Source organism: Carcharodon carcharias, chromosome 10 (assembly GCF_017639515.1).
Source record: "Carcharodon carcharias isolate sCarCar2 chromosome 10, sCarCar2.pri, whole genome shotgun sequence".
Classification (NCBI taxonomy): Eukaryota; Metazoa; Chordata; class Chondrichthyes; order Lamniformes; family Lamnidae; genus Carcharodon; species Carcharodon carcharias.
The window spans coordinates 48970275-48987418 of NC_054476.1; the positions used below are offsets into that span (position 1 = coordinate 48970275).

At 39.8% G+C, this 17144-nt stretch overlaps 1 protein-coding gene across 3 annotated transcripts in view; it reads right to left on the bottom strand.

The window, feature by feature from the left end:
• Nucleotides 1-15386: 15386 nt before the first annotated feature.
• tmem41b (transmembrane protein 41B) overlaps nucleotides 15387-17144 on the bottom strand; it is a 40042-nt gene continuing 38284 nt past the window's right edge. For all 3 annotated transcript variants that reach the window (XM_041198298.1, XM_041198297.1, XM_041198296.1), the window contains one exon: nucleotides 15387-16101. In XM_041198298.1, the coding sequence (XP_041054232.1) occupies nucleotides 15932-16101 (170 nt within the window). In that variant the 3' untranslated portion in view covers nucleotides 15387-15931. The remainder of the gene's footprint in view (nucleotides 16102-17144) is intronic.

Below are 17144 nucleotides of genomic sequence, written 5' to 3' on the forward strand. Positions count from 1 at the left end.
ACACCGTGAGCCAACCAGTCTCACTGAACTCCGTCTTTCACACAAGGGTTTCCAATCTCCACTCCCCATGAACTCACTTTGGAATCTTCTCCCAAACTGATGCTTTCTCTCAGACACCTTTGCAAAGGTTCACCTCCAGGGCTTGAACTCTCCTTCTGATGTTCCTCTTCCCTGGGTCACCTCATGCATTCAAACCGTCTTCCACGAACTCTCTCTCACCGACTGAACCGTCAACAGTACCACAAATGCTTCACACGCCCATAGCAATGAGTTACAGACCTTCAGCCATCTCTTGGACCTTCTGGACTCTTGCAAGCTGTTCTCAGATTAAATCTGCTTTCTACAGCTTTTGTCTCTTTAAATCTGAAGCTCGGAGCCTTGCTCTCTGCCCCTCAATCTTACCAGGACCTTTCCCAGGTTCCTGTCCTTCTTTTGACTAGAAGGTCTGCTTGGGACTTTCTCCTATTGCACCCCCTTGGATTCTGGGGTCTTTTCTTTAGTTTGTACCCTTTTCTAGTCTCTCCTAGCAGCTACTTTCAAAATCAACCAAATGCCAACAGCTTCTAAAATCAAAACTGCTGTTTCTCTTCTTCTGCGTGTGTCCGTGGGAGGGATCTTTCACTCTGGACACTTGTTGCTAGGCAACAGCAATATTTTGTTCGACTCTTGTTTGCTTAACTTAGCTTACAGTCTCAAAACTCTCATTAGAAATGCAAGCACCTTTTAAAGTGAAACTAAAACTCAATTTGACCTTCCTTAACACACACAGGTACAGAAATGCAAATCAAACTTAAACATTAAACATTAAAGCTAAAACTCATTCCTAACACCCACAAATACAAAAATAACTTATTTCAACTGTCTCTATCTCCTAACAGTGAGGGAAAGTTTTTTTTAATGTAGCGTGTGGTTAGGATTTGAAATTAGGGTTTGGTGGAGGCAGATGGGACAGGCAACTGGGACTTTCAAAAGAGAATTGGATAAGCACCTGAAGAGAGAAAAATTGCAGGGCTACAAGAGAAAGGTAGGGAGTGGGATGAGCTGAATTGCTCTTGCAGGGAGCCAGCACAGATATGTAGGGCAGAAGGGCCTCCTTCTGTGCTGTAACTAATCTATAATTCTATGCTAGGTAGAAAAATAGAACATTTTTTAAATGGTGAGAAACTTTTAAATGTTGATGTTTAGTGAGATTTGGGTGTCCTCGTACATGAAACACAAGAAGTTAGTATGCAGGTACAGCAAGCAATTAGGAAGGCAAATAGCATGTTGGCTTCTATTGCAGGGTTCAATGGAGTATAAAAGTAAGGAAGTCTTGCTACCATTGTACAGGCTTTGATGAGACCACATGTGGAGTACTGTGCATAATTTTGGTCTCTTTATCTGAGGAAAGATATTTGCCTTGGAGGCAGTGCAACAAAGATTCACTCGATTGATTTTGGCATGAGGAGGTTATCTCCTACAGTGAGAGGCTGAGTAGATTGAGCCTAGATTCTCTAGCATTTGGAAGAATGATAGGTGATCTCCTTGAAATTTAAAAGATTCTGAGGGTGTTTGACAGGGTAGATGCTAAGAGATTGTTTCCCCTGACTAGAAAGTTCAGTACAAAGGGGCATAGCCTCAAGGTAAGGGACTGATCATTTAAGACTGTGATGAGGAAGAGTTTCTTCACTCAGAGGGTTGTGAATCTGAAATTCTGTGGATGCTCAGGAGTTGTGCATATTCAAGGCTGAGATTTTTGGACTCTAGGAAAATCAAGGGGTATGGGGTTTAGGAGGGAAAGTGAAATTGAGGTCAAATGTCATCTATGATCTTAATGAATGGTGGAGCAAGTTCAAAGTGCCATATGGTCTACTCATGCTCCTATTTCTTATGATGTGCTGATGGGGTTAACTGCTGGAAATCAGAAATAAAATTAGACTGGAAATACTCAGCAGATCTGGCAGCATATGTGGAGAGAGAAACAGAGATAATGGGCTGAATCTTTCATGGAGCAGCAATCACCATCAGATTGCCACAACAATCCTTTTCACTTACCCTGGACTGGAACTATACATTCCTCTCCTGGACCACTTGATGTGGGTGGAGGGGTGGGGGCGGTGGGGAGTTCGGGTCAGATGGATGGGGGGGTAGGGGTAGTTAGGTGGTTGGGGCAGGGGGTTGTGTGGTAGTCAGTACCATAGTTACCCAGGAGTTAGAAGTGGTTTTAATCCTTCTTCAAAGAGAGTCAGAACCACCCAAAATCTGCCAATTAAATCGGAGTTTCGGATGGTTCCAGGTGCAGGGTAATTGTCCAGTGGAACTTGAAGCTTCCTGTGTAATACCTGTATAGTCCTTGCATAGGGACTTCCAGAGGGGTCACCCAGTGCATCTTCCAGGGTACCTCCGGGGAATGTAAGACCTGGGCCAATGTTTCAGGTCGATGACCTTTCATCAGAACTATGAGCTAACCTCCTAACCTTGTCCTAACATTGTTACAACTGAATTTTATCCACTTACAAATTATTTTTCATGTCTGTAAGTAAATAGATAATTTCCATCCACAAGAATAGAACAGGTAATTAAGCTGCTCTATGATGTATATTTCAAAGTTGCTAAATATGTCTTAATTATTTGTTGTAAAGGTTAATGTTGCATGAATGCTGTTATAGACTTTGCTAAAAATAAAACTACATTCAGTCTTTGACAACAAATAATTATAACTTGGGTACATCAAATGGTTCCAGTTCACAAAAGTGGAATTGCTAGTTTCTTGGTACACTTAAATATTGGCCAACTGTTTTTAATTAATTTTCTCTTTTTCTCCGAAGAATGGCCTCCTGAGTAAGTTACTGACAGTGTGCTAGCATCCATGGAACCATATTCTAGTAGTAGAAAATAATTTTCTATATAGGGCCCTATTTTAACTCTGCGTAAGTAAATGGGTATTGAGTGAATTAAAATCTCACCCATAATATTTCATCATGTCATAGTAATTAACAAAAGAATTTCAGAAATTACATGCAGAAAAATAGAAAATGAAATATTGCTGAGACATGTGATGTAAATATAGTATAAACACAAGTCTTTTTCAGAAGTTCTTTCAGCCCTCTGGGTGCAATAACACACGGTTGAAGAACTCTTCAAACATTATATCACAGAAGTGAATAGTGAAGGCTGAGGCAAACATTTTTAAAAATTCATTAAAAGTACAACAAAATCAGGGATTAAGATATGTCATTGCGATATTCAGATGGAGCTTTCCCTCCATCTAACATACAGTATGCCCAATTAACTTTGTTTTCGCTGACCTACATTGGTTCCCAGCTTCAATTTTAAAATTCTCATCCTTGTTTACAAATTCCTCCTTGCCTCTTTATCTCGGTAACCTCTTCAGGACTCTGCTCTCCTCCAATTCTGGCCTCTTGTGTCTCCCCCGTTTTAATCACTCCACCTTTGGTTGACATGCCTTCAGTTGCTGAGGCCCTAACTTCTAGATTCCCTCCCTAAACCTCTCTCTCTTTTCTTCTTTAAGACACTCTTTGAAACCTATGTCTTTGACCAAGCATTTGATTATCTTCTGTAATATAATGTTATGTGGCTTGGTATCAAATTTAGCTTGAAATGCTCCTATGTACTGCCTGGAACTATTGCAGCTGAATGAGTGCCCACAGTGCAGGCATTGAAGGATCAGGTGACTGGGAGAAGTAGATGGTAAATACATGGATGTATAGCAGGTAAAAAATATATGGCCATGGTGTAATTCATGGAAATCATAGAACATTTGCAACACAGAAGGAGGCCTTTGAATCCATCGTTCCATGCTGGTTGTGAAGAGCTACCCAGCCTAATCCAACTTTCCTGCACAAGTTCTGTAGCCCTGCAAGGTAGAATTCCATAGCTCTGAGGTCCAGATCTCTTCAAGGAGACATCTAACTACTTTTTAAATCACCCTTTCAGGCAGTGAGTTCCAAGCTGCTACTACTTTCTGGATGAAAGAATGTTTCCTCACCTCCCCTCTAATCATTCCACCAATTACTTTAAATCTAAGCCCATCCTGGTTTTTGACCCCTCTGTTAAGGTAAACAGGTTTTCCTTATTCAGTCCATTTCGGCCGGTCAATTTTATACACTTCAGTTAAACTACCCTCAGTCTCCTCTATTCCAAGAAAACCAACCCCAGCCTATCAAATCTTTCCTCAAAGTTACAATTTTCCAGTCTGGGCAACTTCTTTGTAAATCTTTTCTGTACCCATTCCAGTACATTCACATCTTTCCTGTAATGCAGTGGCCAGTATTGTACACAGTTCTCAAGCTGTGGCCTAACTAGTGTTGTGTATAGTTCCAGCATAACCTTCCCCCTCATATACTATGCCACGGCTAATAAATGAAAGAATTGCATATGCCTCCTCAACCACCTTATCAATCTGTCCTGCTATCTTTAAGGATCTGTGGACATGTACTTCAAGGTCCCTCTGTTCCTCCACGCTATTCAGTATCCTCCCATTTCTTGTGTATTCCTTTGATTTGTTGCATCTCTCAAAATGCATTTCCTCACGTTCTCCTGATTGAATTTCAGTTTCCACTTTTCTGCCAGACTGACCAAACCACCTATATCTTCCTGCAGTGTGAAGCTTTCTTCCTTACTGCCAACCACATGACTATGAATTTTTGTAAACTTCTTTGACATGTCCCCTACATTTGAATCTAAATCATTAATATAAACTACAAAAAACAAGGGATAGAGTACTGCACCCCATGGAGCCCCAGTGGTAACGAGCTTCCAGTTTCAAAATCATCTATCAGCCATTACCCTTTGCTTTCTACCGCTAAGCCAATTTTGGACACAATTTTCCACTTCCCTTGGATTCCAAGGGCTTTTACTTTCTTGACCAGCATGCAATGTTGATCCTTGTCAAAGGCCTTGCTAAAATCCATGTAGACCACATCCATTGCACTGTCCTATCAACCTACTTGCCACCTCCTCAAAAAATTCAATTAAGTTAGCCTGATATGACTGTCCCTTAACAAATCCATGCTGATTTTCCTTGATTAATCTAGGCCTTTCTAAATGAAGGCCCTGTCCCTCAAAATTGATTCTAATCATTCGCTCATGATCAAAGTTAAGCCAAATGCAATAATTACATGGATTATCCTATCCCTTTTTAAACAAAGGTACAAATATTGGCAGTCCTCCAATCCTCTGGTATCACTCCTGTAACCAGGGAGGATTGAAATGTGATGGTCAGAGTCTCTGCAATTTCCTTCCCTGCTTGCTTCATTTAACAAGCTGAGATATATTTAATCTGGGCCTGGTTATTTATCTACTTTCAAAGATGTTAAATCCTTTAATACTTCTCCTTTACAAATGTTTAGCTCATCCAATATTTCACACACTTCCTCCCTAACTATGAAGGGTATAGCCATCTTTGGCCCCCTCATTTGTGAAGAAAACCACAAAATATTGATGAAGAACCTTACCCACATCCTCTACCTCCAGTTATAGGTTACCTCAGTTCGAATAGGCCCTACTCTTTCCATAGTTATCCTCTCACTATGTCCTTATTAAACATCTTTGAATTTTCTTTGCTTTACTTGCCAGTATTATTTCATGCCCTTTCTTTGCTTTTCTAATTTCCCTTATAATTTCACCCCCTATGTTTTCTGTACTCCTCTTTCTGCAGTATTACATTCACAGTGTTTGAAAAAAGCTTCCCTTTTTTTCCTAATCTTACCCTCTATGCACCTCGTCATCCAGGAGGTTTTAGATTTGGCTGCCCAATTTTTTCTTTGTGGGAACGTTTAACTTGAACCTCCTGAATTTCCATCTTGAATACCCCATTGCTCTGACACCAATTTACCTTCAAGTAGCTGCTTACATTCCATTTTTGCTAAATCAACTGCTCAGCCTAGCAAAATTAGCCTCCCTCCCACAGTTTAGAACTTTTCCTCCTATTTTATCTTTGCAATTTTCCATAACTGTGCTAAAGCTAACTGATCTTGAACTACCACAAAAGTGCTCTCCTTTCACCTGCCCAACTCCATTCCCCAAAACTAAATCCAAAATTGCCCTCACCCTCGTGAATTGAAACTGAGGATTAAATTTTGAAGTCAGTTCACTGAGGCATTGGAGTCAGTGGGGTTTGGAATGATGGGAATAATGAAGTGCCAGTGATGCAGAATGCAACATTTTAGATAAATTGAAGTTAGTGGAGGCTAGATAATCACAGTGACTGCACAGCAAAAGTAGTTATTTGGTTGTAAAGTGCTCTGGGACCTCCTGAGCTCAAAAAGGTGCAATGGAAATGCAAATTCATTATTTTCTTCCTTCAGTGATCAAGGATTATGTTAGACAAATTGACCTCAAGGTAATTCAGGCATGAACTAGGGTCAGATTGGTGACAGGGATGAGTAAATACAGAAACAAGTTGGTGTGGAACTGAGTAGGAGTATAATTAGAGGCAGGAATGTTAGAAAGGTGGCAAGTTGGCAAGGATGCAGTCTCAGTAAGTGGATGTAAGAGGGGGCAATTAACTAGGGTATCTAACAATAGGAAGAATGACTACTTGAATTTACTACCAGCTCTGCTCCTATTGAACCATACCACAGGAAGTGGGAAGCACCCTCAGGAGAGGAGGAAGAAAATTAATGAGAAAAAAGAAACAATATAGGTTACATTTCATGCACTTTATAGAGGTTGAAGTTTTAAAAAAAAACATGCAAGTTCCAATACCATCTATAACATTCATGACAGCAGATGCAGTTTTTAGGAAGTAATTTCAATGTAAATGACCTTTATTTTCCCTCAGTAAATCAATTGAGTGACGTAATTACAGATCAAATATATAATTTAGGAGGCAAGTACTTGCTTTCTTAGCCCAAAATAGATTGACCTTCCAAAACTATCACAAAGCAAAGCTGTAAACATTTCTAATTTGATCACCCTAATGGTATAATTGGACACCAGAAAGAAACTGAAATCTAGGATTTTGTTGAGCTCAGCAGACATTATACTACTGGCTTATTAATTGTTAATTTTTTCAAAAGGCTTAAGTATGTAATAGCTTTGCACAAAAATACAAAATAAAGAAAAACTTAGCAAATACAATTTAGAACAGAAATATAGCTAAAAGGAAAAAGTTGGAAATACTGGATTTTGGAAATATCACCTTGATTGTTTCCACTTCTCACAGCTATGCCTGCCAATCTTTATTGGAAGCTACAATGCTATCTCTCAACTTTCTAGACTATTGACAACACTTGACAAGTTTCTTTACATGAAACCACAGAATAATAGAATGGTTGCAGCAAAGAAAGAAGCCATTTGTCCCATTGTGTCCAGTCAACTCTCACCTGGATCTGCTCCCTTGCCTTTTCCCTGATGCAGCCCTGTATATTTTTTCTCTTCAGATAATTATCTAATTCCATTTTGAAAGCCATAATTAAATCTGCCTCCATAAACTCTCAGGCAATGCATTCCATATACTAATTACCTGCTACATAAAAGTTTTTCCTCATGTCGTCTTTGTTTACTTTGCCATTCATCTTGAAATTGGTGTCCTCTGGTTCTGAATCCTTCTGCTAAAGGAAAGTTTCTCCCTACCTACTCTGTCCAGACCCCTCCTGAATATGAACACCTCTATCAAATCTCTTCTTAAATATTCTCTTTTCCAAGGAGAACAACTCCAGCTTCTCCAACCTATCAAACTACCTGATGCTCCTCGTTCCTGGAACCATTCTCGTGAATCTTTTCTGTGCAAGTTAGTTGAATACAATTTACCTTTAACAAATCCATGCATGTTTTCCTTAATAAACCAACATTTGCCCAAGTAACTGTTAGTTTTGTCCTAAATTATAGTTTCTAAAAGCTTTTCCACCACCAAGGTTAAAGTGACTGGCTTGTAGTTGCTGGGCTTATCCTTACACCCTTTCCTGAACAAGGGTGTAACATTTGCAATTCTCCAGTCTTCTGGCATCACCCATGTATCTAAGGAGGATTGAAATATTATGGACAGTGCCTCCGCAATTTCCTCCCTTACTTTCGTCAATACCCTTGGATGCATCACATCCGGTCCTGATAATTTAAAAACTTTAAGGGCAGGATTTCCCAGTCAGCGAGTGGGGGAACGGGACCCACACGCCAACGCGTAAAATGATGTGGGATGATGTCGGGTGGAACTCCCAATGTCACCCTGCATCATTTCAATTTTCAGGTCAGCGGGGTCGCAGCCGAATCAGCTGTGTGCCCGCCGACCTGTCAACGGCCAATTGAGGCCATTGAAAAAGTAATTTACATCATTAATGGACCTGCCCGTCCAACCTTAAGGTTGGCAGGCAGGCCGGGAGCCCTGGTGGGCTTCAGAGAAAACATGAAACTTCATCTAAGGGATGAGGTTTCATGAGGGTTTTTAAAAATTTAATAAAAGTTTAACTAAAAGTGAAGGACATGTCCCCAACTCATGTGACAGTGTCACGATGGGACATGTCAGGGAAATTTAATTTTTCTATTTTTAACACTTTTTAATTTGGAGCCGATCTCCCTGAGGCAGCACTTAGCCTCAGGGAGATGAGTACGCTCTATTGTGCACATGCGCGAAACAGCACACTCTCGGCTTAGGGAATCCCGCCCTGCCCACACAGGGACATGCTTGGCACTTCCTGATGGACGTCACGCCTGCCCACATAAAATGGTGGTGCGCCCCCAATCGATAGCGCTGATTGGAGGCGTGCTTGCACACGCCCGTTCCTGAACAACCCCCCCCCCCCCCCGCCAAATTGGGGGAAAATTCTGCCCTAAGTATAGCCATCATAACCAATACCTTGTCCTTATCAATGTTTCACCCCAAAGTGTCTGCACTACCTCCTCTTTCACAATGACTTGGGCAGCATTTTCATTCCTTGGTAAAGCATACATTTAGTATCTCAGCAGTGCCCTGCCCCCATGCATAAATCTGCTTTATAGGCATTAATCAGTGCCACTCCTCCTTTTACCATCTCTTTACCATTTATATGCCTAAAGACAACTTTTGGATACCCTTTTTGCATTCCCTTTTCATATTAGCTTGAGTTGAGCTTCAATGGGACACTGTAGCAGGCCATGGACAGAAACCTCAGAATGGGAGCAAGGTGGAGAATTGAAATGACAAGCTACAGGAAGCTCAGGGTCATGCTTGCAGACTGCATTAAGGTGTTCCATAAAGCGGTCCCCCAATCTATATTAGTCTGTCCAAACTAGAGATGACCATGTCATGAGCATGGAATAAAGTATACTAAATTGAAATGAGTACAAGTCAATCACTGTTTCACCTGAAAGGCGTATTTGTGGCCTTGAATAGTGATGAGGGAGGAGGTAAACGGGCAGGTGTTGCATCTCCTGTTCTTGCATGGAAAGATACCGTAGGAAAGGGAGGATGTGACTCGAGTTGATCAGGGTGTCATGGAGGGAATGGTCCCTTCAGAATGCTGAAAAGGGAGGGCAAAGGAAGATGTGTTTGGTGGTGACATCAAGCTGGAGCTTGGTGAAATGACAGAGGATCATCCATTGAATACTTAAGTTGGTGGGGTGGAAGGTGAGAACAAAGGAAATTCTTTCGTGGTTCTGGGAGTGAGAGGAAGCAGAAGCCCATGAAATAGATCGGCCACGGTGGAGAGCCCTGTTAACCAAGGTGGGGTGGGGGTGTGGGGGTAGTCCTTGGCTGAGGAAAAAGGAAAATATATTGGAAGCACTGGTTTGGAAGGTTTCATCATTCAGACAGTTGTGATGGACAAGGAAAAACTGGGAAAATGAAAGTGTTTTTATAGGAAGTGAGGATGAAGGAGGTAGTCAAGGTAGGTGTGGGAGACCGTGGGCTTGTAGTGAATATTGGATGATAGCTTACTGCCAGAAATGGAGACAAAGAAGTCAAGGATGGGAAGGGAAGAATCAAAGATGGACAGTGTGAAAGTCAGAGAAGGGTGGAAATTGGAAGCAAATCAATGAAATTTTCCAGTTCAGCAAGAACAGGAATTGCCACTAATACAGAGATCAATGAAGGAAAAAAAGAGTTGGGTTGGGCAGGAGCCTGAGTAGGACTAGAACAAGGAAAGTTCACATATGCCACAAAAAGGCAGGTTTGGTAGGACCCATACAGGTATCTACAGCAACACCTTTTATTTGGAGGCAGTGCATGGAGTTAAAGAAGTTGTTCAATGTGAGAATAACTTCAACCAGATGGCAGAGGACAGTGATATTTGGAGACTGTTTGGTCCTCCATTCAAGGGAGAAGCAGAGAGCTTTCAGACCATCCTGATGGGGGATAGAGGTGTAGAGGGATTGGACATCTATGGTGAGGAGACAGTTAGAGCCAGGAAATTGGAAACTGTTGATATATCTAGGGCTTTGGAAGGATCATGGATGGAATTAGGGAGAAAGTGGACAAAGGGAGAAAAATAGAGTCAAAATAAGAAGAAATCAGGTTAACGGGGCAGGAACAGGCTGAAATAATGGATATTGCAGGGCAATCCAGCAATGGTTCCTTCCTCTCTGGACTGGAAACATACTGATGTAGAAAATTTTTCTGAACACACTATGGAAACTTTAACCCTCTCTCATCTTTACATTAATCAACACTTAAAATAAATGTGCAGGAAAAAGAGCAGAGACAAAATTAATGCTAGTCAACAACCTATGGGATCGGGTGATAGAACTAAAATTTATCTTCTGAGTGGCTGAGTTAAAATAAACAAATGGATTTCCTCTTCTGCATTCATCTTCTGTTATTAGATTTTAAAAAACATCAACATCATTAAACTATTAAAGCACCTGGTCATTAAGATGTGGATAGAATTTGTGTAATTTGTGCTAAGGTTACACTGGAACATCAAGAAAACCTTGTGGAACTAATACTCCAGAGTGTGAAGATCAAACCCATTTGATTCTCGAGCCATTTGATTAGTAACCCTGAATTAATCACCAATGGTCCACTAAAGTAACAAGCTGCACAGATCAAAATGTCCCAAGTTTCATTCCTCTTCTGTGATGATTTTTAGTTAACTGCATTAACTGAGGCATTGTAATTAACTTCATGGTCTCCAAGCAAAAATCAGTAAGAACTCTCACTCCTGTCTGGTATCCAGTGTTATTTGTTATAGTATGTATGTTTGGATGTCAGGTGAGAGTAGGTCACTTGGCAATTTTTCCATTGCAAAATATCCTCCCAACAACACTGCTTAGTCTCACACATGGATCCCATAGTACCAAAAGACTACCAGTACCCATTGTGATAACAGACTGGTCCTTGCATTTGGTATCGCTGCATAGTACCATTTTTCTCACCTGCAGTTCCCTTCTCATTCTTTTTTGGTACAAATATTAAGGGGAAGTGCCAGGCAAAGGTTAAAGAGAAAAGAACTCGAGTCACCCAGGCCCCTTTTGCGTATCTCTGAGTGATGGACAGAATGAGCAAAACCTTGGAAATAAAATAGTTTGACACAAGCTTAGCTGAGTGGGAAATGATATTAGAAGCAGAGGGCATTGCAAGGAACACAGAAGGGAAAGGAACAGTTTAAAAAAGGAATTTTATTCTTTAGTTTATCAGATTTGGATTTGCAACTAGCAACTATATGATCAAATCATTGTTTTCTGGCACTTGAAACCTGACCCCAGTTTCCTGGCTACACAGTGAATTGATCATTGTGAGACCCATTCATATGTCATATGGGTCCATCCAGTTCCAACTGTAAATCTTTGTCAATTGTCATAAAAACCCATCTGGTTCACCAATGTTCTTTAGGGAAGGAAATCTGCTGTTCTTACCTGGTCTGGCCTACATGTCGCTCCAGATGCACAGCAGTTGGCTCTTAAACACCCTCTGACCAAGGGCAATTAGGAATTGCCAATAAATGCTGGCCTAGGCAGCAACGCCCACATCCCACGAACGAAAAAAAAGTTCACATCTGAAGAATGAATGCTTAATGCCGAGTGTGAATGCATCTTTCACGAGAGTAGTGGAGAAAATTTTAGAATTCCACTTCCTTCTCAGCAAGCTTGTTTCAAACATAACATTGTATTTTACATGGTTATGCTTTTTGAAATACTATTTGCTTTAAATGTCATTAAACTTTATCTATTACACTACAACTGTTTTGTAGAGAAGGCAGGGGGGGCTGTGATGTGAACTCTTAAAATAACCAAAATCATGCACTCTAACTTTAACAAATTAACTTAGATATTGCTCTTAAAGTAAACATTAATATTCCATAGTGACTTCAATATGATTTTCAAATGTTGGAGGATATCACAGGTCTTGTTGGTGGCAGGTAGTTGTTGAGAGGGAGAAAAAGTGTAAGATTCATCCTTCAGTGGCACAGAAATAAGGTGTTTATTCATTGTTCATTTAAAAACCTATCTGAAAAAAAAAATTGTTGCAGTACTGGGGATACATAATTTATGTGGTGCCTTATTATGAGGTGGGCAGTTACTATTTTTCTACATAAAAACATTTATTTCATGCTGTGTTTGCAAAAATAGAATTTTGATGAACAGACCCCAAAATGAGCTACCAAAATGTTACTTTTGTCAAATTAACTTAACCCATAATGCTGTTGGATAAACAGGAAATACACAGAGTGCTAACATATAGACATCTAATTAGTGCTTTATATGATTCAAGTGGTTCTGATCAAAATCTGTGCTATATTAAGAGATAAGTAGTTGATAATATCAGGTGGTTCAATTTACTCCAGCTTTCTTTCAAAACCAAATATAAAAATTAAGCATGAGACAGGTTATTCTATCAATATATTTCTTGATCAATATTTATTTTTTAAGTCTCAGGATATTTTTAAACTTTACTTTTTTTGCTTTGGGTTCATATTTGGGCAAGTGATTGAAAATAAATGCCCTGAAACCTTAACTTGACACTTCAAGACACTTTTAGTAATACCCTAGTACACAGGAAGGAAGTAGCACAACATGTGGTAATTTTAGAAATTTTCTTGGCATATCATGAGCTATTGCACCACACCAAAGCACATGCATACAAGTAGGAAGCCAAATGGAATGTTGGCCTCTTTTACAAAGGGAATGGAGTATAAAAGTAGGCAAATCTTGCTGCAACTGTACAAGGCATTGGTGAGAATACAACTAGAGTACAGTTACAGTTTTGGTCTCCTTATTTAAGGAGGGATATACTTGCATTGGAAGCAGTTCAGAGAAGGTTCACCAAACTAATTCCTGGGATGAAGGGATTGTCTCATGAGGAAAGGTTGAGCCTACACAGGTACACTGTCTCAAAACTGGCAAACTCGGGATTGACTGAGTCTGTGCCAGATTTCGGATTTTGTGTGTTTTCAGGTCAGATGGTTTGAGCTGGCTGAAGGGTCCCTCAGACCAATCAGATCATGGGAAAAAACAGGTTTGCAAAGCCAATAACTAGACAATGCGGCACCACACGAATGCAGCACCTAGACCAACCAGTCGGTAAGTTATCTCACTCATTGGCAACTTAGAAATTGTCCAGTTTTTGGATATTGCCAGGTTTCAGATAGCAGGATTTGACTGTGCATTTGCTCATTTGAATTTAGAATAATGAGAGGTGATCTTATTGAAAGATAAGATTTTGAGAGAGTTTGACAGGGCAGATGCTGAGGATATTTCCCCTCATGGAGGAATCTAAGACTAGAGGATAGTTTAAAAAGGAGTCCCCCATTCAAGACAGAGATGAGGAGGAACAACTTCTCTCTGAGGGTCATTAGTCTTTGGAATTCTCTTCCCCAGAGAGCAGTGGAAGTTGGGTCATTGATTACATTCAAAACTGAGTTAGGCAGATTTTTGATCTACAGGGAGTCTAGGTTTAAGGGGAACGGGCAGGAAAGTGGAGGCAAGGCCACAATCATATTAGCCATGATTTTATTAAATGGAAGAGCAGGCTTGATGACTGAATGGCCTACTCTTGCTCCTATTTCTTATGATCTTGCCCTTTTATCCACTCTGCGTTTTTTTTGACAGTTTGTTGAGTAACACTGTAAGACATTTGCCTGCTAACCTTCATTATAACACTAACAATACCAACAAGGGCTCCTCACCTATTGAGGTCAAGGCTACAATAAAACTACTAATTACAAAGAATTAAAAACTTTGCTTCCCCCTCTCCAACTAAGTGTCTGAACAGATATAGTGATGATGGGTGACCTTGAAACTTTGTCCATAATTCACAATTCTGATCCATTTGGAAGTGACAATCAAAAGCACAAAATTGTTAATTCTAGAACTGTATCTGGTCATACCAGATTTGCACTAAAGTTTCCTTGCAAGTGGTGACATACATGTAACTGCTTCTACAGTTACCACGTTCAATGTAGAATTTGAAAGGCAAATGCTTTTGACTTCAATATCTTCCCAAAAATGGGAATGCTGGTGTTAGACAACAGGTTTGTCAGCATCAGTAAAGTGATAAGCTGAGCTAGTATTTCAACCTCTAATCAGAAATAATATCTTTCCTTTTTAAAGAAGCCAATAAGCCTGCTATTTATTTTAAGCATTCTGATTTTGTTTGGTTTTTAAACTGTAATTGTTGAAAACAAGTGGGATGATGATGATGATTGATATAGTGTAAGAATTATAAATTAGCAAGAACTTGAAAATTGCTTCCTCAGAATATTTTGCAGCATTTTTAAATGAACCAATAATATTTTGTTAATTAATGATAATTCACGTTCACTGTTCAAGATATACAAAGACAGCAGAATTGTATTGCAAATTCTCAAGCATCAGTTATTTTCTTCTATGATCCCACTTCAAAGTACATATTCCTTACTCCATTGGATTCCTTTAGTCATACTTCAATTCTTGACTAGCCAGGAAATCTTCACCCTTCCACTACATGCCTCTCCAAAGCGCAACTTGATATTCTCAAAACAACAGTGGCCTACTATGAATCTTGGATTTCTTTCATCTCCTACCTCTGTGTTCCCTCCCACCCTCCACCCAACCATGACTCTGTGGGGAGACATTAATGTCTACTTAATATCACCTCCAAATACCTAAGCAATTCACCATGGAGCGTACCTTATTACACTTGATAATACCAGGTATTCAGAGTCACCATGCCACCTAGAGGGCATTTTATTACTACCATCAGTACAGAACAGAAATTATAAAAAACATTTTCAGAAAACATGTAGTTACCTACAATGCACTTAAGGCATTGTGTTTCTTGTTCTGAAAGATCTTTACAGACACGTTTATTAAAATTAGAATATATATCCATATTAAACCACTTAAAACTGGACAAATAGCACTCAGCTGAGTGAACACAGAAGTGATAAAAAGATCCAGCCTCCATCCAATCCAATAAATAATTTTACCAGAATGCTAAAAGTTGATATTATGTAACCATTTAGGAGCCAAAAACATGTATGATACAAATAATATGCTAAGAATCTGTGTGTTTATTGCAGTGTTAATGTTCTTAATACTGTTACAGGCATAACATTGTAGATAGTAAATTTTAAAATCTGAATCACTTTGCACAAGTGCTTCTATTACATGCAACCACAGCACATTGTTTGTATTTAAAACATGAAAGGCCGTGGAAGTGAACTGAAAATATATCTGGAATTGGGAATAGCTTGCTATAATTCCATTGTGTGCTCAGTCCAGTTCATTACATTCTGCAACAAATTCCATTGTGAAGAATAAATAGAAAATCAGACAAGGCATTTACATTCTTTTGAATCAACATCCAGTACATGAACTAGACAATGGGAATGAAAAGGGAAGCTAACAATTTTATGACCAAAGAAAAGATGTAAATCACATTTTTGAAGTGAGCACATTAATTAGAAAAAAATTAAAAGTAATTTATCTCTGAAATATAACCTTTACTACAATCCCACTTAGTGGACATTCACTACGCCCCATGTAACTGAAGGTAACAAAGGCAAATTTTGAGACAAGTTGTAAGATTGTGCTCTGGTTATGAGAACTTTTGCTTCAGTTTTTTCTGAAAAAACACTGGAAGGAGGGAGACTATTGCCAAAATCATGAGAACGAAGACAGAATTCCAGGAAACAGCCTCTCCTGCCGTGGTAAGTTGGTAAAGGGTTGTGCCAGCTTTAATAGCCACAAACGATGGAGGTGCTACACCTGAAGAGAAACAAAAAGGAGCTGGTTTAAGATTTTCTTTAGTAGTCTATAATATCCAGGCCATTTGAACTTTGATGATATTTTAATGGTTTGGGTTATTTTGACTAACATTGATTCAATGCTTCCCCAAGAGTATACTAAGCCGTACAAGTCAAAAGTCACCCAGGTCCATGCTGAATTAGCAAATCTCAGACAGAGCAGTGGGAAGAGCACGGAGAAAGTTCAGTATTTCTAGGACATGATGGCAGAAAACCCAGCTTTCTTGATCGCTTTCCAATTGCTCGAAAGTGTGTTAAACATCTGCATGCCAAGATAAGGCTTAATACTTTGGAGTCTACATTCAGCTTGCATTAGCATTGCCTTTTCAAAGCCAAAATTAACCTAATTGCCTTGAAAGGAGTGTGCTTGCTTGAGGATATACAATTTAAAAATATTTGTTTGGCTTTCACCTTTCCATACTTTATCACTTCCTTATAGCTCAAGGAGTGGGATATTGGCTTTCCCACAGGTTTGTTTGCAAATCAGGAAAGTGACCCAGCTACATCATTTTGCCAAGAGTCTTTATGTTAATTAGTTCCTGGACCAACACACTTCTGAATGGCTTTGGCAATATGGCCGGTACACATGTGCAAACTACCAACTCTACTTTCTTGTTTAAATACAGGCAAAAGAGCACCCACCAGCTTTCAAGCTGCCCAAACTCCAGGATTTACAGTATAAAAGCATCTAAATTGTGACATGCGTTATTTAAAGTGAAGGGTGGAAGTGGGCAGAAGAGCAGCATGGCAGGACATCTCTTCCCATTTCTTCGCTGGCACCTTCTCCTCAGAGTTTCGCTGGCACCTTCTCCTCAGAGAATTGTTACAGCACAGGAGGCCATTTGGCCAGTCATTTCTGCGCTGGCTCTCCATAGGAGCAATGTACCTAGTACTGCTTCCCTGCCTTTTCCCTGTAGCCCTACATATTCTTCCTTTCAGAAAATAATCTAATTCCCTTTTGAATGCCTCAATGGAACTTGCCTCCACCACACTCTCAAGCAGTGC